Source organism: Geotrypetes seraphini, chromosome 3, assembly GCF_902459505.1.
Source record: "Geotrypetes seraphini chromosome 3, aGeoSer1.1, whole genome shotgun sequence".
NCBI lineage: Eukaryota > Metazoa > Chordata > Amphibia > Gymnophiona > Dermophiidae > Geotrypetes > Geotrypetes seraphini.
This window is the reverse complement of record NC_047086.1, coordinates 69244865-69266693: the sequence shown is the minus strand read 5'-3', so window position 1 is coordinate 69266693 and position 21829 is coordinate 69244865. Positions and strand designations below refer to the sequence as shown.

At 45.6% G+C, this 21829-nt stretch overlaps 1 protein-coding gene across 12 annotated transcripts in view; it reads right to left on the bottom strand.

The window, feature by feature from the left end:
- The window catches only part of CILK1 (ciliogenesis associated kinase 1), a 208325-nt gene that overhangs the window by 133906 nt on the left and 52590 nt on the right, over positions 1-21829 (bottom strand). For 11 of the 12 annotated variants that reach the window (XR_004538821.1, XR_004538822.1, XM_033938283.1 and 8 more), the window contains 2 exons: positions 13969-14090; positions 8288-8367 (listed from right to left, as the gene is read on the bottom strand). Coding sequence is in view for 10 of the 12 variants with exons in the window: in XM_033938283.1 (XP_033794174.1) it covers positions 8288-8367; positions 13969-14090 (202 nt within the window). In the remaining 2 variants the exon portion in view is untranslated. The remainder of the gene's footprint in view (positions 1-8287; positions 8368-13968; positions 14091-21829) is intronic. The other variant, XM_033938285.1, reaches the window with a different exon arrangement.

Genomic DNA, 21829 nt, shown 5'->3' with positions numbered 1-21829 from the left:
CCAATCTGTGATCAAATCGGGAAAGATTCCGGAAGACTGGAAGGTGATGAATATTATGCTGATCTTCAAAAAGGTTCAAGGGGAGATCCAGGAAACTACAGACCAGTGAGTCTGACCTCGGTACTGGGAAAGATGGTAGAGGCGCTGATAAAGGACCGCATCATTGATCACCTTGACAGACACGGTTTAATGAGGACCAGCCAGCATGGTTTCAGCGAAGGCAGATCTTGCCTGAAGAATTTGCTGCACTTCTTTGAGGGAGTAAACAGGCGGATAGACAAGGGCTACATTGTATATCTGGATTTTCAGAAGGCGTTCAACAAGGTTCCACATGAACGACTACTTCGGAAAATTGCGAGCCATGGAATCAAGGGTGAAATACTCATGTGGATTAAAAACTGGCTGGGAGCAAAGGAAAAAGAGAGTGGGGGTAAATGGACAATACTCAGACTGGAAGAGTGTCACCAGCGGGGTGCCGCAGGGCTCGGTGCTTGGACCCGTGCTCTTCAATATCTTTATAAACGATCTGGACATTGGTACGACAAGTGAGATGATTAAGTTTGCGGATGATACTAAGTTATTCAGAGTAGTGAAGACACAGGGGGATTGCGAAGAACTACAAAGTGACATAATCAAGCTCGAGAAATGGGCAGCGACATGGCAAATGAGGTTCAACGTGGATAAGTGCAAAGTGATGCATGTTGGTAACAAAAATCTCATGCACGAATACAAGATGTCTGGGGCGGTACTTGGAGAGACCTCCTAGGAAAGAGACTTGGGAGTTCTGATTGACAAGTCGATGAAGCCGTCTGCACAATGCGATGTGGCGGCAAAAAGGGCAAATAGAATGCTAGGATTGATAAAGAAGGGGATCATGAACAGATCGGAGAAAGTTATCATGCCGCTGTAATGGGCCATGGTGTGCCCTCACCTGGAGTACTGCGTCCAGCACTGGTCGCCGTACATGAAGAAAGACATGGTTGGTACTACTCGAAAGGGTCCAGAGAAGAGAGACTAAAATGGTTAAGGGGCTGGAGGAGTTGCCATACAGTGAGAGATTGGAGAAACTGGGCTTCTTCTCCCTTGAAAAGAGGAGACAGAGGAGACATGATCCCAAATGGAAAACAAAAGACACCAAAGAGAATGTCACCGAGTGGTTAAGAAAGCAAAAAGAGAATATGAGGAGAGACTGGCGGGGGAAGCAACAAACTTCAAATCGTTCTTCAGGTACGTAAAGGGGAAGCAACCGGCCAGGGAAGAAGTGGGACCATTAGATGATGGAGACAAGAAGGGAGTGGTAAAGGAGGAAAAAGAGATAGCTGACAGGTTAAATAAGTTCTTCTCGTCGGTCTTCACGAGAGAGGACACATCAAATATTCCAGAACCCGAGATCATAAATGGGGATCAGGATGAAAAGCTGGTCCAACTAGAGGTAAGACAAGAGGATGTCCTCCGACAGATAGACAGACTAAAGAGCGACAAATCACCGGGTCCGGACGGCATCCACCCAAGGGTACTCAAAGAGCTAAGACACGAAATAGCGGAACCACTTCGCCAAATATGTAACCTATCCTTAAAAACTGGGGAGATACTGGAGGACTGGAAAATAGCAAATGTCATGCCCATCTTTAAAAAGGGTTCAAGGGGTGACCCAGGAAACTATAGGCCAGTGAGCTTGACCTCGGTTCCGGGAAAGATGATGGAAGCACTGATTAAGGACAGCATCTGTGAACACATAGAAAACAATGGACAACTGAAGGCGAGCCAGCACGTCTTCTGCAAGGGAAGGTCGTGCCTCACAAACTTACTGTACTTCTTTGAGGGAATAAACAGTCAGATGGATAAAGGGGAATCCATATACATCATTTACCTTGACTTCCAAAAAGCCTTCGACAAGGTACCACAAACGGCTGCTTAAGAAGCTGTGGAACCACGGGGTGCAAGGGAATGTCCACCGATGGATCAAAAACTGGCTGGCAGGCAGGAAACAGAGGGTTGGAGGAAAGGGTCACTACTCAGACTGGCTATGGGTCACGAGCGGAGTCCCGCAGGGGTCGGTGCTGGGACCGCTACTGTTCAATATTAACGACCTGGAGGCGGGAACAAAATGTGAGGTTATAAAATTTGCGGATGACACCAAACTCTGCAGCAGGGTTAGGACCGCGGAAGACTGCGAGAACCTGCAAAGGGACCTAACGATACTGGAAGAGTGGGCAGAAAGGTGGCAGATGAGCTTTAACATAGAGAAATGCAAGGTCATGCATGTAGGGAAAAAGAACCCAATGTTCAGCTACAAAATGGGGAGATCACTACTAGGGGTAAGTAACCTTGAAAGAGACCTGGGGGTGATGGTAGACACAACATTGAAGGCGTCGGCACAATGCGCGATGGCATCAAGGAAAGCAAACCAAATGTTGGGTATCATTAAGAAGGGTATCATGGCCAGGACGAAGGAAATCATCTTGCCACTGTATCGTGCAATGGTGCACCCGCATCTGGAGTACTGTGTCCAGTACTGGTCGCAGTACCTCAAGAAGGACATGGCAGTACTTGAGGGAGTCCAGAGAGGAGCGACTAAACTGATAAAGGGTATGGAAAACTTCTCATATGCTGACAGGTTGAAAAAGCTGGGGCTATTCTCCCTGGAAAAGCGGAGACTTAGAGGAGACATGATAGAAACCTTCAAAATCCTGAAGGGCATAGAAAAAATAGACAGGGACAGATTCTTCACACTGTGGGGAACCACAAGTACAAGGGGACACTCGGAGAAATTAAAAGGGGGCAGGTTTAGAACAAACGCTAGGAAGTTCCATGTGTCCACCACCAGAGGGTGGTGGACACATGGAACGCGCTTCCGGAGGCCGTGATAGGCCAGAGCACGTTACAGGGCTTCAAAGAAGGTTTGGATAGGTTCCTAGAGGATAAGGGGATTGAGGGGTACAGATAGAAGTTGAGGTAGGTTATAGGAATAGTCAGGGACCATTGCACAGGTGATGGGCTTGGAGGGCCGCCGTGGGAGCGGACCGCTGGGCGGGATGGACCTCTGGTCTGACCCAGCGGAGGCAAATTCTTATGTTCTTATGATCGAAACATTCAAAATACTGAAGGGAATATACTTAGTAGATAAAGACAGACTGTTCACATTCTCCAAGGTAGGGAGAACGAGAGGGCACTCTCTAAAGTTGAAAGGGGATAGATTCCATTCCAGCTCCCCATCCAGAGAGTGGTGGGGAGCTGTAATGCTCTTCCGAAGTCTGTTGTAGGGGAAAACACCCTCCAGGGTTTCAAGACTAAGCTGGACAAGTTCCTGATAAACTGGGACATAAACAGGTGAGGCTGGACTCATTTTAGAGCACTGGTCTTTGATCTGGGGACCGCCGCGTGAGCGAACTGCTGGGCACGATGGACCACTGATCTGACTCAGCAGCGGCAATTCTCATGTTCTTATAAGAAAATACCGAGAATAGAACTCCCTGTTCCTATTGCGTTTAGAAGTAGAGATTCTATTTCCCAAAGCAGAAGGGACGTCTGCTGAGGGTTGAAAGAAGACTCTTTTGGAGGGTGGTCTGGAGGTATAGTGAGGAAATGAAGAGAGTAACCCTCTCAAATGACTTTTAGAATCCACAGGTCTGAAGTAATCAACTACCAACGCTGATGGTATAACTGGAGCTGGCCCCAATTGGCTGAGGAAGATGATGAAAGAGATAAACAGCAACTATGCCCTCCATGTGTCCATCAAAAAGACTGAGCAGGTTTTTGAGGGGCTACTGGTTGCGCCTTCTGAGGACACTGTTGCTTTTGTTTCTTCTGCTGAGGTGATTGAGAAACTGCAGGTTTGCCAGAAAAATGCCTCTGATATGACGAAGATTTAGATGACTGAGAAGTTGAAGGAGGCTTAGACTTGGATTTAACCAAATCATTCTGTGTGACTACCTCAATGGAATCACCAAAAAGTTCTTCTCCCAAACAGGGAATATTAGCCAATCTATCTTGAAAACTGATGTCCATATCTGTGACTCTGAGCCATGCCAGACATCTCATCGCTACTGACATGACTGAAGCTCTAGATCAGGGGTCCTCAAAGTCCCTCCTTGAAGCCGAATCCAGTCGGGTTTTCAGGATTTCCTCAATGAATATGCATTGAAAGCAGTGCATTCACATAGATCTCATGCATATTCATTGGGGAAATCCTGAAAATCCAACTAGATTCGGCCTTCAAGGAGGGACTTTGTGGACCCCTGCTCTAGATGATAATTCAAAAGCATCATAAGCCGATCTGGCCAAATACTTTCATGCCTGGGAAAGAATGCGAAAGATATTATGAAATTGCTGAAAGTGTTGTGCAGAAATATATTTATCAAATGAAGGAAATTTCCATACCAGGTGCTTTACATAACAGGACATGTAGAAATTATAATTTAGGACCCTGTTCGCCAACACAGAATTTTGATATACCGTATTTTTCACTCCATAAGATGCACCCTAGATTTAGAGGAGGAAAACAAGAAAAAAACCCATTCTGAACCTAATTCTCCCTACCAGGCTCTGCGCCCAACCCCACACTCATTGCCAGGCTCTGCACCTTGTCCCCCCTCCCTGCCAGGCTCTGTACCCTGTCCCCCCTCCCTGCCAGGCTCTACACCCTATCTCCCCTCCCTGCCAGGCTCTGCACCCTGTCCCCCCTCTGGTGGTCTAGTGGTAGATTGGGACAGGGCAAAGATGTTAAGGCAGATGACTTTTTAAAATATGCAATGTCACCTCAGTAACAACTATAGAAAAATAGACAAATATAGGGCAAAATATAGACAGCAGATACATTTTGATACAACTGACACATTTTGATCACTAAATTGAAAATAAAATCATTTTTCCTACCTTTGTTGTCTCTTTCTTTCCTCAGGCCCAACAATTGTCCCTTCTTCCCTCCCTCCTATGTTCCCCTCACTGCCTTCCAAGCCTTTGTCCTCTCCCCCCCCCACCAACTCAGGCCCAATTGTCTCTTCTTCCCTCCTTCCTATGTTCCCTTCACTACCTTTGTCCTCTTCCCCCCCCCCCCACAACTCAGGCCCAACAATTGTCCCACCCTCCTTATGTTCCCCACACTGCCTTCCAGCCTGTCCTCTTCCACCCCCCCAGCCTGCCCGCCCGCTGATTTAAATTGCCTCCCGCTGCTGCCGCTATGAGAACATGTCCACGAAGCAGCAGTGGCGGGTGTGTGTGGGGGGGGGACGACTCCTGGCTAAAGAAGTGGGTCAAACTCTTAAGTGTGGCACCGAGAGCGAGGGATGAGTGGGACCCAGTGGCGCTTCACCCCCTACAGTGGCTTTTTACCCCTGATGAACGAAATCAATTGCTGGGTGCTGAGAAGGGCCAGGCAGGTGCAGCGATTACATGCTGCCGGCCCAGAAGCCTTACCCCCCTATGTCAATTCTGACATCGAAGAGAAGGTCCGTCAGAACTGACGTCGGGGGTAAGGCTTCTGGGCCAGCAGAGTGCAATCACTGCACCCGCCTGGCCCTTCCCTTCCTCTACTTGCAGTGAGCGTCCCTTCCTCTACTTGCAGCGCGCCACCAGTAGCTACAGCGACGGCAGCGGGCGAGGGACGGGCGCCGATCAAAATAAGGTAATGGGCAAGGGGAAGGTTTGGGTATTCGCTCCATAGGATGCACCCTTTTTTCCACCCACTTTTTTTTTGGGGGGGAAGTGCGTCTTATGGAGCAAAAAATACTGTAGGTGACGTCCAAATTTGTCCATAGTCTGTCCTTCCCAGCCTGGTGGAGTGGAGGCATAGACTTTCTAAGCAAAAGATTTTTCAAAGTTGTTTCCACCACTAATGATTGGTGTTGAAGCTGTGGTTTATCAAAATCCGGAGAATAAATGATTCTATATAAAGAATCAAGCTTTCTGGGAGTCACTGTAATAGTCAAGAGTGTTTCACAATTTTTGTGAAGAGTTTCTTTGAGAATACTATGCGATGATAGCTTGAGAAGTTCCTTAGTAGGTAGAATAAGCTTCCAGTTTAGCAAGTAGGTCTTTGCCTAACTGCCTAATTCAATAGGAGATCTTGTCTTTGGTGGAGATTTCTGAGGAGAAGGCTCTGAAGAAGTGTCATAAGCCTCAGTGGTAGAATCCAAATCAGCATCAGTATCAGTCTAAATTAGAGTCATAAATTAGCTTCAGTGACGGGGTACGTTGAGAGGATCAATGCTTACGTCGACTCCGGTACCAATCTAAAGAAGAGGAGAAGGTACAATGTGAAGCTTGTTTTCATTTTGAAGTAAATGATGAAAAACGATGCTTTCTGGGTTTTTTTAATGGCGAGAGGAAGAGAAGGAATATAGATGCTTTGATGAGGTAGATCGATGCGCTGATGGAGAACGTGATCTCTGTTGCTTTGATCGACATTGAGCACAACCAATCCCAACCCAATATCCAACACTCTATTTACCCTTAGATCCCTCTAATACTCTTTTATTTACCAAACGTTATCTAAAACCCATAATTTCACACTATTCTTATCTCCTAAAGACCTCCATTTCCCTTTGGTAACTCTTTACCCAATATATATTACCTTAAAAATTCTATGTCATCGCTTATTCTATTCCTTCAAATTTTGAATGTAATTTTGTTTTAGTTTGGATGTAATCCGCCTTGAACCGCAAGGTAATGGCGGAATAGAAATCACTAATGTAATGTAATGTAATTGAGGTGTTGAACATAGAGAATAGTTGTGTTGAGTGGAAGAATATTCATGTCGACATTCTATTAGAGAGCTGACTACGGTACCAGAAGGGCCTAGTGGCAGTATAGAAACATAGAAACATAGAAAGATGACGGCAGAAAAAGGCCACAGCCCATCAAGTCTGCCCACTCTTCTGACCCACACCATCAAGTCTGAGTGCTAATGACCCAGATCCTTAGCTCGACCCCCCGTAGGGATCCCACATGGATGTCCCATTTATTCTTAAAGTCGACCACGCTGGTGGCCTTGACCACCTGCACTGGAAGTTGGGCCAGTACCGAGGAAGTCGATGCTGATGGATGGAGTTTAAATAAATCATCCAGCTCCCTTTGGAACAGTCATCGAGCTTTTCCAGAAAGGAAAGCACCGGTACCTGTAGCTTATCTGCCGGTACCAAGGATGCAGAGGCTTGCCTCGGGGAGGGTGACCTTGACGAGGATGCACAACTCAAAGCTGAGGCAAGCTACAATAGGAGGCATCACTGCTTGGTCATCGAAAGACTCAATGACCTGCGACACCGATTGGAAAGCAGGCAGCTTCTTAGCTGGCTTGCCTGACGGTGCAAGATCTCCCGATACTAATGTCGATGCTTGAGTCTTCAACATCGATGGTTGCGAGGTCTTATCAATGTCCATGATCCCGAACAACTTCTCCTGTTGAAGTTTACGGTTTTTAATGGAGCGCTTCTGCAAGGTAGAACACCGAGCGCAGGATTCTACCCAGTGTTCAGGGCCAAGACACTGCAAGCACCAACTATGTGGGTCAGTGATAGATATTGGCCTTTGGCAACTGCAGCACTTTTTGATGCCAGTTAACAGTCTGGACATGGATGAGAAGACCACATCAGCAAGATTAAACTCAATTACTGAGAGAAAAACAGGGCCTCAAAGGGCAGAGCCCTTGAGGAAAAACAAGAAAACTTTTTTCTTTTGTTTTTTTATAAAAGAAAACAACTAAATTAGAAAAAAAAACTAGAAAAAAAGATGCATAGCAGGAAAGCAAAGCACAAAAAAAAAACCTGAACAGAGTTCAGAAACACGACTTCTTTGCTCTCCTACGTTGGGCAGGAAGGCACTCACGCATGCATGGTGAAAGTGGCGATGCACTTTTAAAGCTGTCTGTACCAAGGCTCCTTGGATAACATCACCCACATGTGAGAATATGCTGCCTGCTTGTCCTGGGATAACTTATGTTCTTATGAGGAAATGATGGGAAAGACTATGACAATAACAAAATTTAAGAAGAGATGTCAGAGAGAAGAAAAAGCAGACAGGATTTAGAGAAAAGAGAAAGAAATAACATGGAAAGAATAAAGGTTTAAATTATCTTAGTTTAAGACTGATAAACAATTCTGGCACACTGCTATACAAAATTATCTGTTAGCACCAAGAAAAGCAGAAAAATAGCACTTTAAAAACATTTTCTTGCCTACATTAATTGGTTTGTTAGCACTTTATTTCTTGGTGTACTTCTTTAATAGCATTTACACACACTGCTTCTTCTCTTTTACTAAAATTACTACCACAAACTGATGAGAAAACTTACCGTGCTTGTGAATAAATGCAAGGCCTTGGAGTATTTGATACATGATATTTCTAACCGTGGATTCGGGGAACAATTTATTTCTGTAAGATAAAAGAATACTTTCAAAATGTGTCAGGGTAATAACACAAGTTGGGTTTTCTACTAGACCAGATGATGTGCCATTATATTCTTTGTTAAAGAACTAATACAAACAGTGATGGTAAAACCAGATCAAAATTAACATGTCCACTGCTGGTTCTTTGTAATTCTTAACTATCAGACAGTTAACTATCACTACTGTACAGAAGCAGTGCCTAAGTTCCTTCTCTAAGCTTATGTATAGTTTCAGGTTGGTCCAATTAAAGGTGCCATAACTTACAGAATATCTTCTAGAACTCTGCACCAAAGAGGCTGAGAAATTCCATCTCCCCTAGGAGGTGAAAATTACTGCATAGCTGTTTTTCAAAGACCAGGAAAGATAGACATAACTTCAATAGGATGTTTGATTTTTTTTACATCGTTGTCTCTCAAAGTCACAAGTCAGGTTAGGGAATATGAGACATGCAAAAGTTTACATGGGTACATGCAGGTGGTAATGTAGGAAATAACACATATGTATTACATAAGTAGTGAAAGTATCATTAAGTGGATAAAAGAGCATACGTACATTCATAGCGGTGAAATAAGGTTGGTGAGGAAAAATGTGTGGGGATTTAATTTTGAAAACACCATATGTACTTCCTGGCACATATCTTGTGCCTGCTCCTATGCATGGATTGCCTTCTATAGTGGGTTGGAGTCTATAACCAATGCCTAGGTGAAAAGTCCAAAAGGTTTCTAATTTAACATTTTTATGAGAGTAGTGTGAAAAGTTTGGTAAAAATGCAAATTAAACATACCATATACACTTGAATATAAACCGATTTGAATATAAAATGAGGTGACCTTTTTTCCCCAGGGATTTATATTCAAGTGCCATGCCAGGCTCTGCCCCCAGACCCTCTCTGCCAAGCTCCCTTACTGCCTGGCTCTACACCAGGCTCTGTACCCAGCCCCCCTCCCTCCACCTTGGAAATAGCGCCTAAGAAAAGGATCTGGGTGTCATCGTAGACAATGTGATGAAATCTTCTGCCCAATGGCGTACCTAGCATATGTGACACCCGGGGCCCATCATTTTTTGACACCCCCGCATCTATATGAAAAATATGATTTTTAGTAACAATACACATATCGCACAACAAGAGTGTACCTAGGAAAAGGCAGCATCTTAAACACTGCAGTGAGCACTAGAACACCAACACATACATTGTAAAACTAAACAAGCCAGATCCTGTACAGTCAATGCTATCAGAAAGCCATGTCCCTTTCATACACACAGACAGATACACCCTCGCCCAATATGGAATAATCACAAACTAAAAATAGAAATATGTAGACAAAAGTTAAACTGAACTGCCAAGAAACTAGACTCTGCATACAATGCAACAATATACCACCACAAAAACAGTAATACATGTCCTCTAATACTGTGCAAAATATAAAGACAGTAGATGTAAATTTGAAAAAAACTGATACATTACAATCACCACTTTACAAATTAACGAATAAAAATAAAACAAATAATGAGAAATAAGAAAATACTATTTTATTGGACTAATCCCCGTAAGCTCGGTCCCCATCCCCACAAACCACCTGATTCCATCCACACAAGCCTTGAATTGTTTTATATTGAACTTATTAAAGTATAAAAAGAAACAATATTCTGTACAATTGTCAATTTATAAATCAGCGTCTTCTCCCCACTCTCTCTCTTCCCCATTTCCCTTCAGCGTCCTCAGCCCACTCTCTCTCCACTTTCCTTCAGCGCACGCACATAAAAACAAGCAAGTAATTTTATATAATTTTCATTCTATTCATTCATAGAAATGAAAGTCTAAATAATGCCAGTCACATAACAAAACATGATTCTACAAAAATAATTCCCTGCACAGTCAAGCCTGCAAGGATTACTAGATGTCTTTCAGCAGCTTCCCTCCCTCCCTCCCCCTTACCTTCGTGGCCAAGTCAAAATGATCTACCAACAATAAAATTTTAAAAACACAAAACACACTGTATGCAGAGAAAATGGTAATTATCATTTATATTCCATGGGTTTTCAAAGAGGTCAAGGCAGATGACTTTATGCAATGTCACCTCAGTAACAACTATACAAAAATAGACAAATATACCCCCTCCCTTTTTACTAAACCGCGATAGCGGTTTTTAGTGCAGGGAGCTGCGCTGAATGCCCCACACTGCTCTTGACGCTCATAGGCTCCCTGCGCTAAAAACCGCTATTGCGGTTTAGTAAAAGGGGGCCATAGTGCAAAATTAGGCAGCATATATAAATTCTCAAAACGGACACATTTTGATCACTAAATTGAAAATAAAATCATTTTTCCTACCTTTGTTTGGTAATTTCATCAGTCTCTGGTTGCACTTTATTCTTCTGACTGTGCATCCAATATTTCTTCCCTTCTTTCAGCCTCCTGCATGCTTCCTCTCCTCCAGACCTCATTCCCTCTCCAAACTTTTTCTTTATTTCACCCTGCCCCCTTCTTTCTTTCTCTCTCCATGCCCCCTTTCTTTCTGTATGTCTGTCTTTCTCTCTCTCTCTCCGTGCCCCATTTTTTTCTTTTTCTTTGTTTCACCCTGCCCCCTTTCTTTCTGGCTCCCTGTCCCCCCTTTCTTTCTTTCTTTCTCCCTCCCCTCCCCCATGCCACCGCCATTGGGAAAATGCTGCCACCGCCGCTGGGGAATAGATTGCCACTGCTGCCATCAGGAACAAGCCGGTGCCAAGTTCGCCCTGCTTCTCTTCCCCGCGGGGCCGACCAACTCTCGCCGCCCGACGTCAATTCTAACGTCAGAGAGGACGTTTCGGGCCAGCCAGGCAGCGATTGGCTGGCCCAGAACGTCCTCTCCAACATCAGAATTGACGTCGGGCGGCGAGAGTTGGTCGGCCCCGCAAGGAAGAAAAGAAGGGAGAACTCGGCCGGCTTGTTCCCAATGGCGCCAGTGGAAGTCTTTCCCCGGCGGCAGCCTATTCCCCGGTGGGTGGCCAGCTGTGCACCCCCTTGGCGCTTGCACCCGGGGTGGACCGCCCCCCCCTTGGTACGCCACTGCTTCCGCCCAATGTGTGGCGGCAGCCAAAAAAGCAAACCCAGGATGCTAGGAATTATTAAAAAAGGGATGGTTAACAAGACTAAGAATGTTATAATGCCCCTGTATCGCTCCATGGTGCAACCTCATCTGGAGTATTGCATTCAATTCTGGTCTCCTTATTTCAAGAAAGATATAGTGGCGTTAGAAAAGGTTCAAAGAAGTGCGACCAAGATGGTAAAGGGGATGGAACTCCTCTCGTATAAGGAAAGACTAAAACGGTTAGGGCTCTTCAGCTTGGAAAAGAGACGGCTGAAAGGAGATATGATTGAAGTCTACAAAATCCTGAGTGGAGTAGAACGGGTATAAGTGGATCGATTTTTCACTCCGTCAAAAATTACAAAGACTACAGGGACACTCAATGAAGTTACAGGGAAATACTTTTAAAACCAATTGGAGGAAATTTTTTTTCATTCAGAGAATAGTTAAGCTCTGGAACACGTTGCCAGAGGATGTGGTAAGAGCAGATAGTGTAGCTGGTTTTAACAAAGGTTTGGACAAATTCCTGGAGGACAAGTCCATAGTCTGTTATTGAGAAAGACGGGGGAAGCCATTGCTTGCCATGTATCGGCAGCATGGAATATTGCTACAGCTTGGGTTTTGGCCTTAGGTGACCTGGATTGGCCACCATAGGAACGGGCTACTGGGCTTGATGGACCATTGGTCTGATCCAGTGAGGCTATTCTTATGTTCTCTGCCAAGATGGGGATAGGGATAGGGATTGGGACTTGTATACCTCCTTTTGTAGTTTTAAAACCATACTCAAAGCAGTTTTTACATACAGGTACTGCAAGCATTTTCCCTATCTGTCCCGGTGGGCTCACAGTCTATCTAATGTACCTGGGGCAGTGGAGGATTAAGTGACTTGCCCAGGGTCACAAGGAGCAGCACGAGGTTTGAACCTACAACCTCAGGGTGCTGAGGTTGTAGTTCTAACCAATGTGCCACACTCTCCTCCTGCACCCAGCCCTGCTAGGTTCTGCACCCAGTCCCCCTCCCTCCTTCCCTCCCAATGCCTTGTAGGCCTCCCCCAGGCCTGCCATAAGCATAGGTGGTCCAGTAGTGGGCCGGGAAAGGAAGGATCCCTCCTGCTTCCTGTCCCATCCCACTCTGACACATCACACCTCCCAGACTTGTAAAAAAACCGACCTTTAAAGCCCTTGTGGTCCAGTAGTGAACCTGGGCAGGAGTGATCTTCCTACACTTCTGTCCCATGAAAAGACGCTATCTGAAATGGCTGCTGCAAGTCCTCGCGGCAAGCATGTGAATTCCCAGTCTCACAAGGTTTCTGCGAGAACTCGCAGAAGCCATTTCAAATAGCAGCTCTGTATGGGGCAGGAGTATAGGAAGATCGTTCCTGCCCTGGTTCATTGCTGGACCACCAGGGCTTAGGGTAGACCTAGGGGAGGCCTACAACAGGTCCGGGAGGGGAGCAGGTGGGCGCTAACCTAAACCAACACCCCCATTTTTGGGCCATTTTTTTTGGCCCCAATATCTCGGTTTATATTCAAGTATACACAGTAGTCTCCATCGAAGGCTATACACTTAATCCAGTGAGTTTCCAATTTTTTTGTATGTTAGGAAAAATAGCTTATGGAAAATCACTGGGCTAAGTGTACAACCCTTGATGGAGACTATGTTGTTTAACTTGCTTTTTTTACCAAACTTTTCAAACTACCCTTGCATAAAGGCAGCATAGTTGCTTAGTAGTTGCCCTAATAGTGTATAAATACTAATGTACAATTTTACACCTGCTCCAAAAAAGGTATGCATATATTTCTCATGTGCGTACTTCTTTGTGCCTACATGGGTCATGCAACTTAATTAAAGCCCTTTAATACATGAAAACCAGCCTTAACTATGTAGAAAAGCTTTACAAAATTATCCCCTATATTCCCCAAAAAACTCCAAAATGAAAAAAATGTATGTATGTATCGAGCTCAAAAATTGCCACAAGGTCCCACACAATATGTAAGGATACAAAGAGATTGCGCATCTGGGATGGAGATACTCATAAGCTCTGCAACTGAGTCACCTGTGCTACAGAAAATTGTGTAACTGGTGTCAGATTCTAAGGATTTACTGTTTAGAATTTTAGACATTTGTTTTTTATGCCATTAGGTGCTTTCTCCAGAGTCAGGGGTTTAATTAGTGTATTCACATTTTATTTAGCTACCTCCCCAGAATAGCTCCTTCTACCATTCCCAGCCTTGTGTTAGCCTCCAACTCAACTTTCCCAATTCCAGCATCAGACCCCCCTTCTCTCATTCCCATCTTTTAGCATCTGCCCATTTCTCCCATTCCTTGCCCCCTTCTCACAGCTACTTTAAGTGCTGGAATCCCTGTAGAGCAGCAAGAGCTTGTTCCTTCACAAAGGGTCAACTAAATGGAACTACTGGAACAAATATGTTTGAGAAAAGATTGCAATATGGCATTTTACTGTAAGAATGAAACAAACAAGTCAGATAATTTACCAGGGTGCTAAATTAAACTAGTACTTATACCTGTCCTTCATTAGCTGGTACAGATTCTCCTTCATGTATTCAAACACAAAGTAAAGATGATCATTCTCTCTTATAACCTCTTTCAGCTTCACTATGTTAGCATGGTTCAGTTTCTTCAAAGACTAAATTATAAAAAAAGAAATTAAAAAACATGGCATTTTCTGTAACATGTTTCTCAACAGCCTTGAACAAAACTCTTCTTGCGGTGTCTTGTTGTCAACTGGTACTGTCATGCACTGTCAGGCAGAAAACTCACACTCTGGCTCCACCATAAGCCCCATCCAAGGCCTAGTTAGGGTTGGAATACAGCACTGATAGGAAAAAGGAGAGAATGTCTAGTAGGGGAGGTGGGAAAGAAAGGAAAGAAAAGGTAGACAAAACAGAAAGAGACTGAGACAGAAGATGTCAACAGCACTCCGCTAACTCAAGAGAAAAAAAACCAAAACAAAACTTTCCTCTAAGTAAATCCATAGTCTGCTTTGCTATCTCTCTCTATAAATAGGTCTGCTATTTATGTGAATGACTGTCTTATGGTGAAGGACTAACCTGGACCCCACAATGACACAGCAGACCTAAAACACTAGAAGATTTTGTGAGCAAGGGGGCAGAGTCATATCAGCATATCAGGTCCCCACTGCAGTTGCTTTATCTTGGGCCCTGTACCCCACCCCCTCCGCCATTAAGATTAGCACCTTCCTACTGATTAATTTTAGTTTACTGTATATACTCTAATAAAAGCAGAGATTTGGGGGCCAAAAAAAGGCCCAAAATGGGAGTCTGCATTTATATTTGAGTTAACCCCAGCCTGCCTCCTTTGCAGGCCTCCAGTACTGCCCTGGTGGTCCAGTGGTGCAGGGAATCAGAGCTGCCATCAATCCCTCCCAACCGGCGACTTTGTTCAATTAGCCCACCCCCTCCTTCCCTCCCCACGGGACCATCAATTCTTTGCTTTCTGCAGAGCTGAGAAACCATGTCTTCAGTGCATCAAACATTTTCACTTTTATTGTGTCTTCCTGTCTATTTTTCCTAGCTGATGTCATAATTATCTTTACCGTGTTTCTGTACTTCTACTGACTTTGGTTTATATTTGTCAACTTTTTTTGGTTTTGGCCTTCAACCCTAGCCCTTTTTTCATCCTGAGAGCAACCAATGTTTTCGGGGTATGTTACAGGCCTCCCCCAGGCCATTAAGCTCTTTGACTTAATGTTGGCCATTTTCCCCTCCATATCATAGAAACATAGAAATAGACGGCAGATAAGGGCCCACGGCCCATCTAGTCTGCCCACCTTAATGTCCCTCCCCTACCTTTGCCCTGTGAATAGATCCCATGTGCCGATCCCATTTGGCCTTAAAATCAGGCACGCTGCTGGCCTCAATCACCTGTAGTGGAAGACTATTCCAGCGATCAACCACTCTTTCGGTGAAAAAAGAATTTCCTGGTGTCACCTCGTAGTTTCCCGCCCCTGATTTTCAACGGATGCCCTCTTGTTGTCGTGGGACCCTTGAAAAAGAAGATATCTTCCTCCGCCTCGATGCGGCCCGTAAGATACTTGAACGTCTCGATCATGTCCCCCCTCTCTCTGCGCTCCTCGAGCGAGTATAGCTGTAATTTGTCAAGCCGTTTTTCGTATGGTAGATCCTTGAGTCCCGAGACCATCCAGGTGGCCATTCTTTGCACCCGGATGGTCTCGGGACTCAAGGATCTACCATACGAAAAACGGCTTGACAAATTACAGCTATACTCGCTCGAGGAGCGCAGAGAGAGGGGGAACATATCAGGCAGTAGAGTGGCTTTAAAGAATGCTCTCAATGTAATCAGACTATTTCAGGTTCTGACCTGCATAATTGGTGCATCCAGTGTTTGGATCCTGAATATCAGGACATCAACTGTGTCCTCAGTCATCTTATGCAAGAAGTCACTCAAAGCCTGTAAGTTAATTTGAAAAACGTTTTGGTACCACATAGGTATTGACATTGAGTATGGCAGGGGATCTGGAACCCAACACTCAGCCTCAACACTGGTGCTAAGTGCATCGACACCACATTGAGAGCACTGGGTTCCATTCAGTGCTGAAACTCTACATCATCTTCATTGATGCCACAAGTGGCGAAGGTCGTAGCATGTAAAAGTTAAGCAGCACAAACATTCTTCCCCTTATAGGCATACCGCTCTGTCCTCCTAAGCAACGACATTGATACATAGTAAGCACTAACATATCAAGGATCACTCTCCATCCATCTAGACACTGTCTCCCACACAGCACCAACTGGTATAGGAGACTGCTTCCATGACAATGTTTCTTCTGGTACAGACTCTTCATGAGGAGATCTGAGCTATGCTCCGACAAGAGCCTTCAGGACTACTGCAGTTTGTGACAAGTCTGGCATTGCTCCTGCCATTGTACCTTTTAAAAGCCAAAAGGAGAACAGTTCCTAGGATGAGGAAAACTGATAGAAATTACAGTTCAGACTCACTGACAGATTTTGCTGCCTATCCTGTCACAGTTGCCCCAGAGCAGGAACCCTGGCAGGAAACTGTAACCTTTAAAGCTTATGCCAAGCAGAAACCCAGATTTTACAGAGCTGTGCCCAGAAAGTAGAAACAATTTCATGTACCGTATTTGCCGGCGTATAGGACGACTGGGCGTATAAGACGACCCCCCAACTTTTAGTTAAAAAATAGAGTTTTGTGTTATACTCGCCGTATAAGATGACCCCTTCTTCCGCACATCTTCTCTACCGCCCCGGGTGCAGCACAGCCGGCCAGGTTCCCTTACTTTTGTGGCACTTCCCCGACCAACCGACAACAGCCCCGGTCCGACAAACCTCCCTGCCCTTAACCGCGAATCTAAATTACCTTCTTACAGCTGCTGTAAGAAGGTATTTAGATTCGCGGCTACAGGGCAGGGAGGATTGTCGGACCCGGGCTGTTATCGGTCGGTCGGGGAAGTGCCACAAAGTAAGGGAACCTGGCCGGCTGTGCTGCAACCGGGGCGGGGCGGGCCGCCCCTCTCTCTTGGTACCGCGAGGCTACTCTCCTTCTCCTTACCTGCCATGCCTGCAGCACAGAGCCGAACGGAAGTCTTCCCGACGTCAGCGCTGACGTCGGAGGGAGGGAGGGCTTTGTTTAAGCCCTCCCTCCCCTCCGACGTCAGCGCTGACGTCGGGAAGACTTCCGTTCGGCTCTGTGCTGCAAGCAGAGAAGGTAGGGAGAAGAAGAGCCGCGCGACTGAGTACATCCAGCCCCGCAAGTAAGGGCATGTAAACTGTACCCGGCGTATAAGACGACCCCCGACTTTGGGGAGGATTTTAAGGTACTAAAAAGTCGTCTTATACGCCGGCAAATACGGTAATTAAGGCCTGTAGTGATTTCCAGGGTGACCAGAGGTGAGCCAGAGAGAACCAAGCCTCATATCTATTCCACTTAGGTTTGGGCAGGGCTCATACAGACAAAATAAGGGAACTCACACACCAGAGGAGGCAGAGCAGGAAGACCCACCATGGACTGAACCTAAAGCTGAGCAGGGTAATGATGTGGAAATGTTGGAGGTTGAAGAACCTCACCACTAGAGAATGACACAGTGGATGTTAACCGCGGCTAGCCGCAAAGTAGCCGCGAGTAACCTGCCAAAACGGTGGAGGAGGAAAAGTGCTCATCATAGGTACGGGGACAAAGCCATCTACCGCCCCGTGGAGCAGTGAATGGCCTTGTCCCCGCAGTTAAGGGAAGGAACGTGCGAGGTCACTGATCACGCGCGGCCTCCTCCCTCCTTCCTACCTACCCGAATCTATCTATCTCCCTCCCTCCCCCTTACCTTCGCAGCGAGTTTTAAGGTTTGAGACTTGTTGAAAGCCGCCGGAGCATACGTGCAGTCGGGTGGGTGTGTGGGCAAAGCTTCTCCTCTGATGCAACTTTCAGTTGCATCAGAGAAGTTTCCGCCCACACACGCATGCAACTGCACGTACGCTCCGGCGGCTTTCAACAAGTCTCAAACCTTAAATGTGCCACATAGGTAAGGGGAAGGGAGGGAGATGCACAGACCGTGAGAGGGGTGCCGAAGGGCACTGAGGTGGTGAGAGGGAAGGGTGGATGCTACGGGGATGGGGTGGTGAAGGGGACAGCGGGGAAGGGGAGGTGAAGGGAACGGTGGTCCGGTAACGGGGCAGTGACGGGGACAGATTTTTTCCCCATGTCATTCTCTACTCACCACTTCAACCAGGCAGGGTCTCTAAGCCATGAGGAACCAATGGAGGTTCCAGAACAACTTGCTGTAGAAAGTATGCTGAGTAAGGCCATGGACATGAGTTGAACCTTGGAGGTGTTAATGTGTATTTTTTGTCTTTGGAAAAGCTACTGCCTGAATGCTAAAGTGACTTTAAAATTAAAAGAATGTGGGCTGAAACTTAAACTATATTATATTTACTCAAGCCTGAAGGGACTATTTTTGAATTTTCATTTTCAAAGAAGCAGAATTGGCAAAGAATGTGTGGATAGGTTGGTGAAGAGCCACAGAGCTGTGTTCAGAGGATATTGTTTTGACCTGTTTTGTTTTTTAATTGAAAGCTTTTTCTTTCCGTTTGCTCATAGTTGAGCACATGTGAGAATATACAGTATGCTCGCTGTCCTGGATTATGTACTACAAGTAAGTATTTTTCTTTTTTCTAGGATCAATACACCTCCTAAACTTGGTACTTGGTATTCAGCATACAACAAACACTTTTAAAAACAGATATTTTTGGTTTATTTCCAATCCATTAAGAGGAAGGTTCAGTCAAAATGATTGATGTCTTCACAGACTAACCACTGAATTTAGCATAGTAAATACAAGATAACAGCAGAACAATGATTGGATAGGTTGCTCATGATCACCAAGTAAGTTTTTACAGACCGTTTAGGGCAGTGTTTCTCAACCTTTTCAAGCCAAGTATCCCATAAGCCTAACAAATACCAAATGAGCACCCCCGGCCAAACTCCGCCCCAGACTTGCCCAAACTCCGCCCCTGACTCCACCCTCATAATAATAATACTAATTTTAATGCAATTTTTTCCATCCATTTTTCATATACACACACAATATAATTTTATTAATACATAATGGTAACCACAAAATAAATAAAAAAACATGAAGCATACTTTACGCAGAGAAAATGTTAATTATCATCTATATTCCGGGTTTTTTCCAAGATGTCAAGGCAGATGACTTTAAAATATGCAATGTCACCTCATTAACAACTATAGAAAAATAGGGAAATATAGTGAAAATATAAGCAGCAGATATAAATTCTCAAAACTGACACATTTTGATCAATAAATTGAAAATAAAATCATTTTTCCTTCCTTTGATGTCTGGTGATTTCATGAGTCTCTGGTTGCACTTCCTTCTTTTTTTTTGTAAATATGTTTATTGAGGAGCCAACAAGAGAGACCAAAAGTACAGAAAGAAGAGAGAGCAAAACACAAGTCAACAGAAATACAACAGGCTAAACAATAGTGTAAAGCACCTCCAGAAAAACCATTGCACTGAATCCAAGGCAGCAACAAATTGGTCCTCAAGGCAACCCCATCAAAAATTTTTTTTTCACCCATAGAACAAACAAAGTAACCCCCCAAGAAAATCCCCAAACCAGAAGCTCAACAGTCACCCATACAAGCACACCATCCTCACACACAGACATACTCTACAACGAAACCCCCATCAGCCAGACCCCCCCCCCCCCAAAACCTCCTTGCTGGAAACTATAGGCAGATGTAAAAAAGCCTGCCATAAGGCCAGGTAGGCTAGTACCTCAATATTTGTAGAGTGCTTGTAGTAACTAAGCTCAAAGCGGGCTAACTCATGCATTTGGATACATCAAATGGCCCCCATCTGGGTCCAATATTGTAAGATCAATCGTTTAACTGTCAACAGCGTCAGGTAGATAAAGCGCCTCTGAGGAGTCGTGAGGCCCTGGTCCTCTAACAGTCTGATCTCCGAGCAATAATGTCTTATAATCCCACTCAATAGTGCGCTGGAGAACCAGCCTAAGCTGCGCAAAGGAAAAATTCCACAAAGAAAGCTCGGGACATTCCAGAAAGGAATGAAGGAATGTCCCCGGTGCCCCACTGCATTTAAGACACGTGGGTGTCTCCCAAAGACCCAGTCTAGCACCCCAAGCTGCAGTAATGTAAGCTCTATGAAGGATTTTAAATTGGGTCTCCTGCCAGGCCGCAGACTTTACGAAGGTATGAAGAGTGTGAAACAGCGTCAAGAAAGTGTCAGGGGTGTAGTGGGAAGCCTTATCCTTGTTCCAAGCATCACACAACAAAGTCAGATGCCCCTGGGACGCCGACGAACGCACCACCCGATACCAGAATGCAAGTGAGCTCAAAGTAGACGGTGTGCGTAGTAGGTATACATCCATGTGTCCACAAGACCACTCCGCTCCATAGTGTGAGCAAAGACTCTGAAAGTAATGGCGGGCCTGTAAATAGGCAAAAAAGTGAGTGTTGGGTACATCCCACCTATCCTGAAATTGTGCAAAAGAATCAAATACCCCCGTGTCTGTATCCATCAGATGCGAGAGCGTAATTGCCCCCCGCACTGCCCAATCAACAAATGGAGATCTCCCCGCTCCCGGTAAAAACTCCGGATCGCCATGCAGTTGCAGGAAAGGCGATGCCCGGGGAGATTTCGACTGCGCTCGTCGCCACCACTGCCAAGCCTGGTGGAGAGGGTGCAAGAACCAAAGTTTAGAAGACATGTCCCCCCGCAATCCCCCCGGGGAATGCAGAAGATTCAAGAAAGTGTAAGGTGCACTCCACCCCTCCAGCCAGCCCCGTGGAGAAAATCTGGCCGACCCTGTCACTCCCTCATGAATAAAGCACATTAAAGCTGCCACATTGTATGCCCGGATGTCAGGAAGCCCTAGCCCTCCCTCCAACTTAAAAAGGGTCAATTTGACATAAGCAATACGGGCAGTCCGGCCGCGCCAGAGAAATACAGAAAAGAGAGAACGAAGCCGTCGGATATCGCGCTGTAAGATCCAAAAGGGCACCGTTTGAATAGGATACAGTATCTTAGGCAGTAAGATCATTTTGATGAGCGCCGCTCTCCCCACAAGGGATAGTGGAAGATCCCGCCACGCGAGACACAAAGCCTGAATCTTATCAAGTACCGCCAAGATATTACTCTGGTACATCACCCTAGGGTCTGGGTGCAGATAGATACCCAAATACCGCATGGGGGCGGTCACTGGAGGTATCTGCAAGCCAGAGTGCCACGGTTCCCACCCTAACCCCGTCAGAGGCAACAATTCCGATTTCGCACAGTTCACTCGGAGACCGGAGAGGACACCGAACACCGATACCAGTTGCAACGCCACCGGCAGATGAATGGGGGCCTGGTCCAAGAAGAGTAAAATATCGTCCGCAAATAAAGTAATACGGCACTCCGACCCACCTATGCAAATGCCCCGTAGGGCAGGGCTGGTTCGAATCTTAATAGCAAGCGGTTCTATAGCTAGGATGAACAGTAGGGGAGAGAGGAGACAGCCCTGGCGAGTGCCCCGGCAAAGTGGGAAGGACTGCGAAAGGCTGCCATTAATAATAAGCCGAGCTTGCGGCTCGTATAGAGTCCTCGAATCCAGGCAAGGAAAGTCCCACCCACACCATACTCCTGCAACACCCAAAAAAGATACTGCCAAGAAATGCTGTCAAAAGCCTTTTCCATATCAAGCCCGACAATCGCGGACGTACCCCCGCTCCCCCTATGCTCATGTATGGCGGTCAACGCTTTCAGGAGATTCATCGATGCATAACGCTGAGGTACAAATCCCACCTGATCAGCCTCGATGAGCTGAGGGAGAAACACATTGAGCCTAG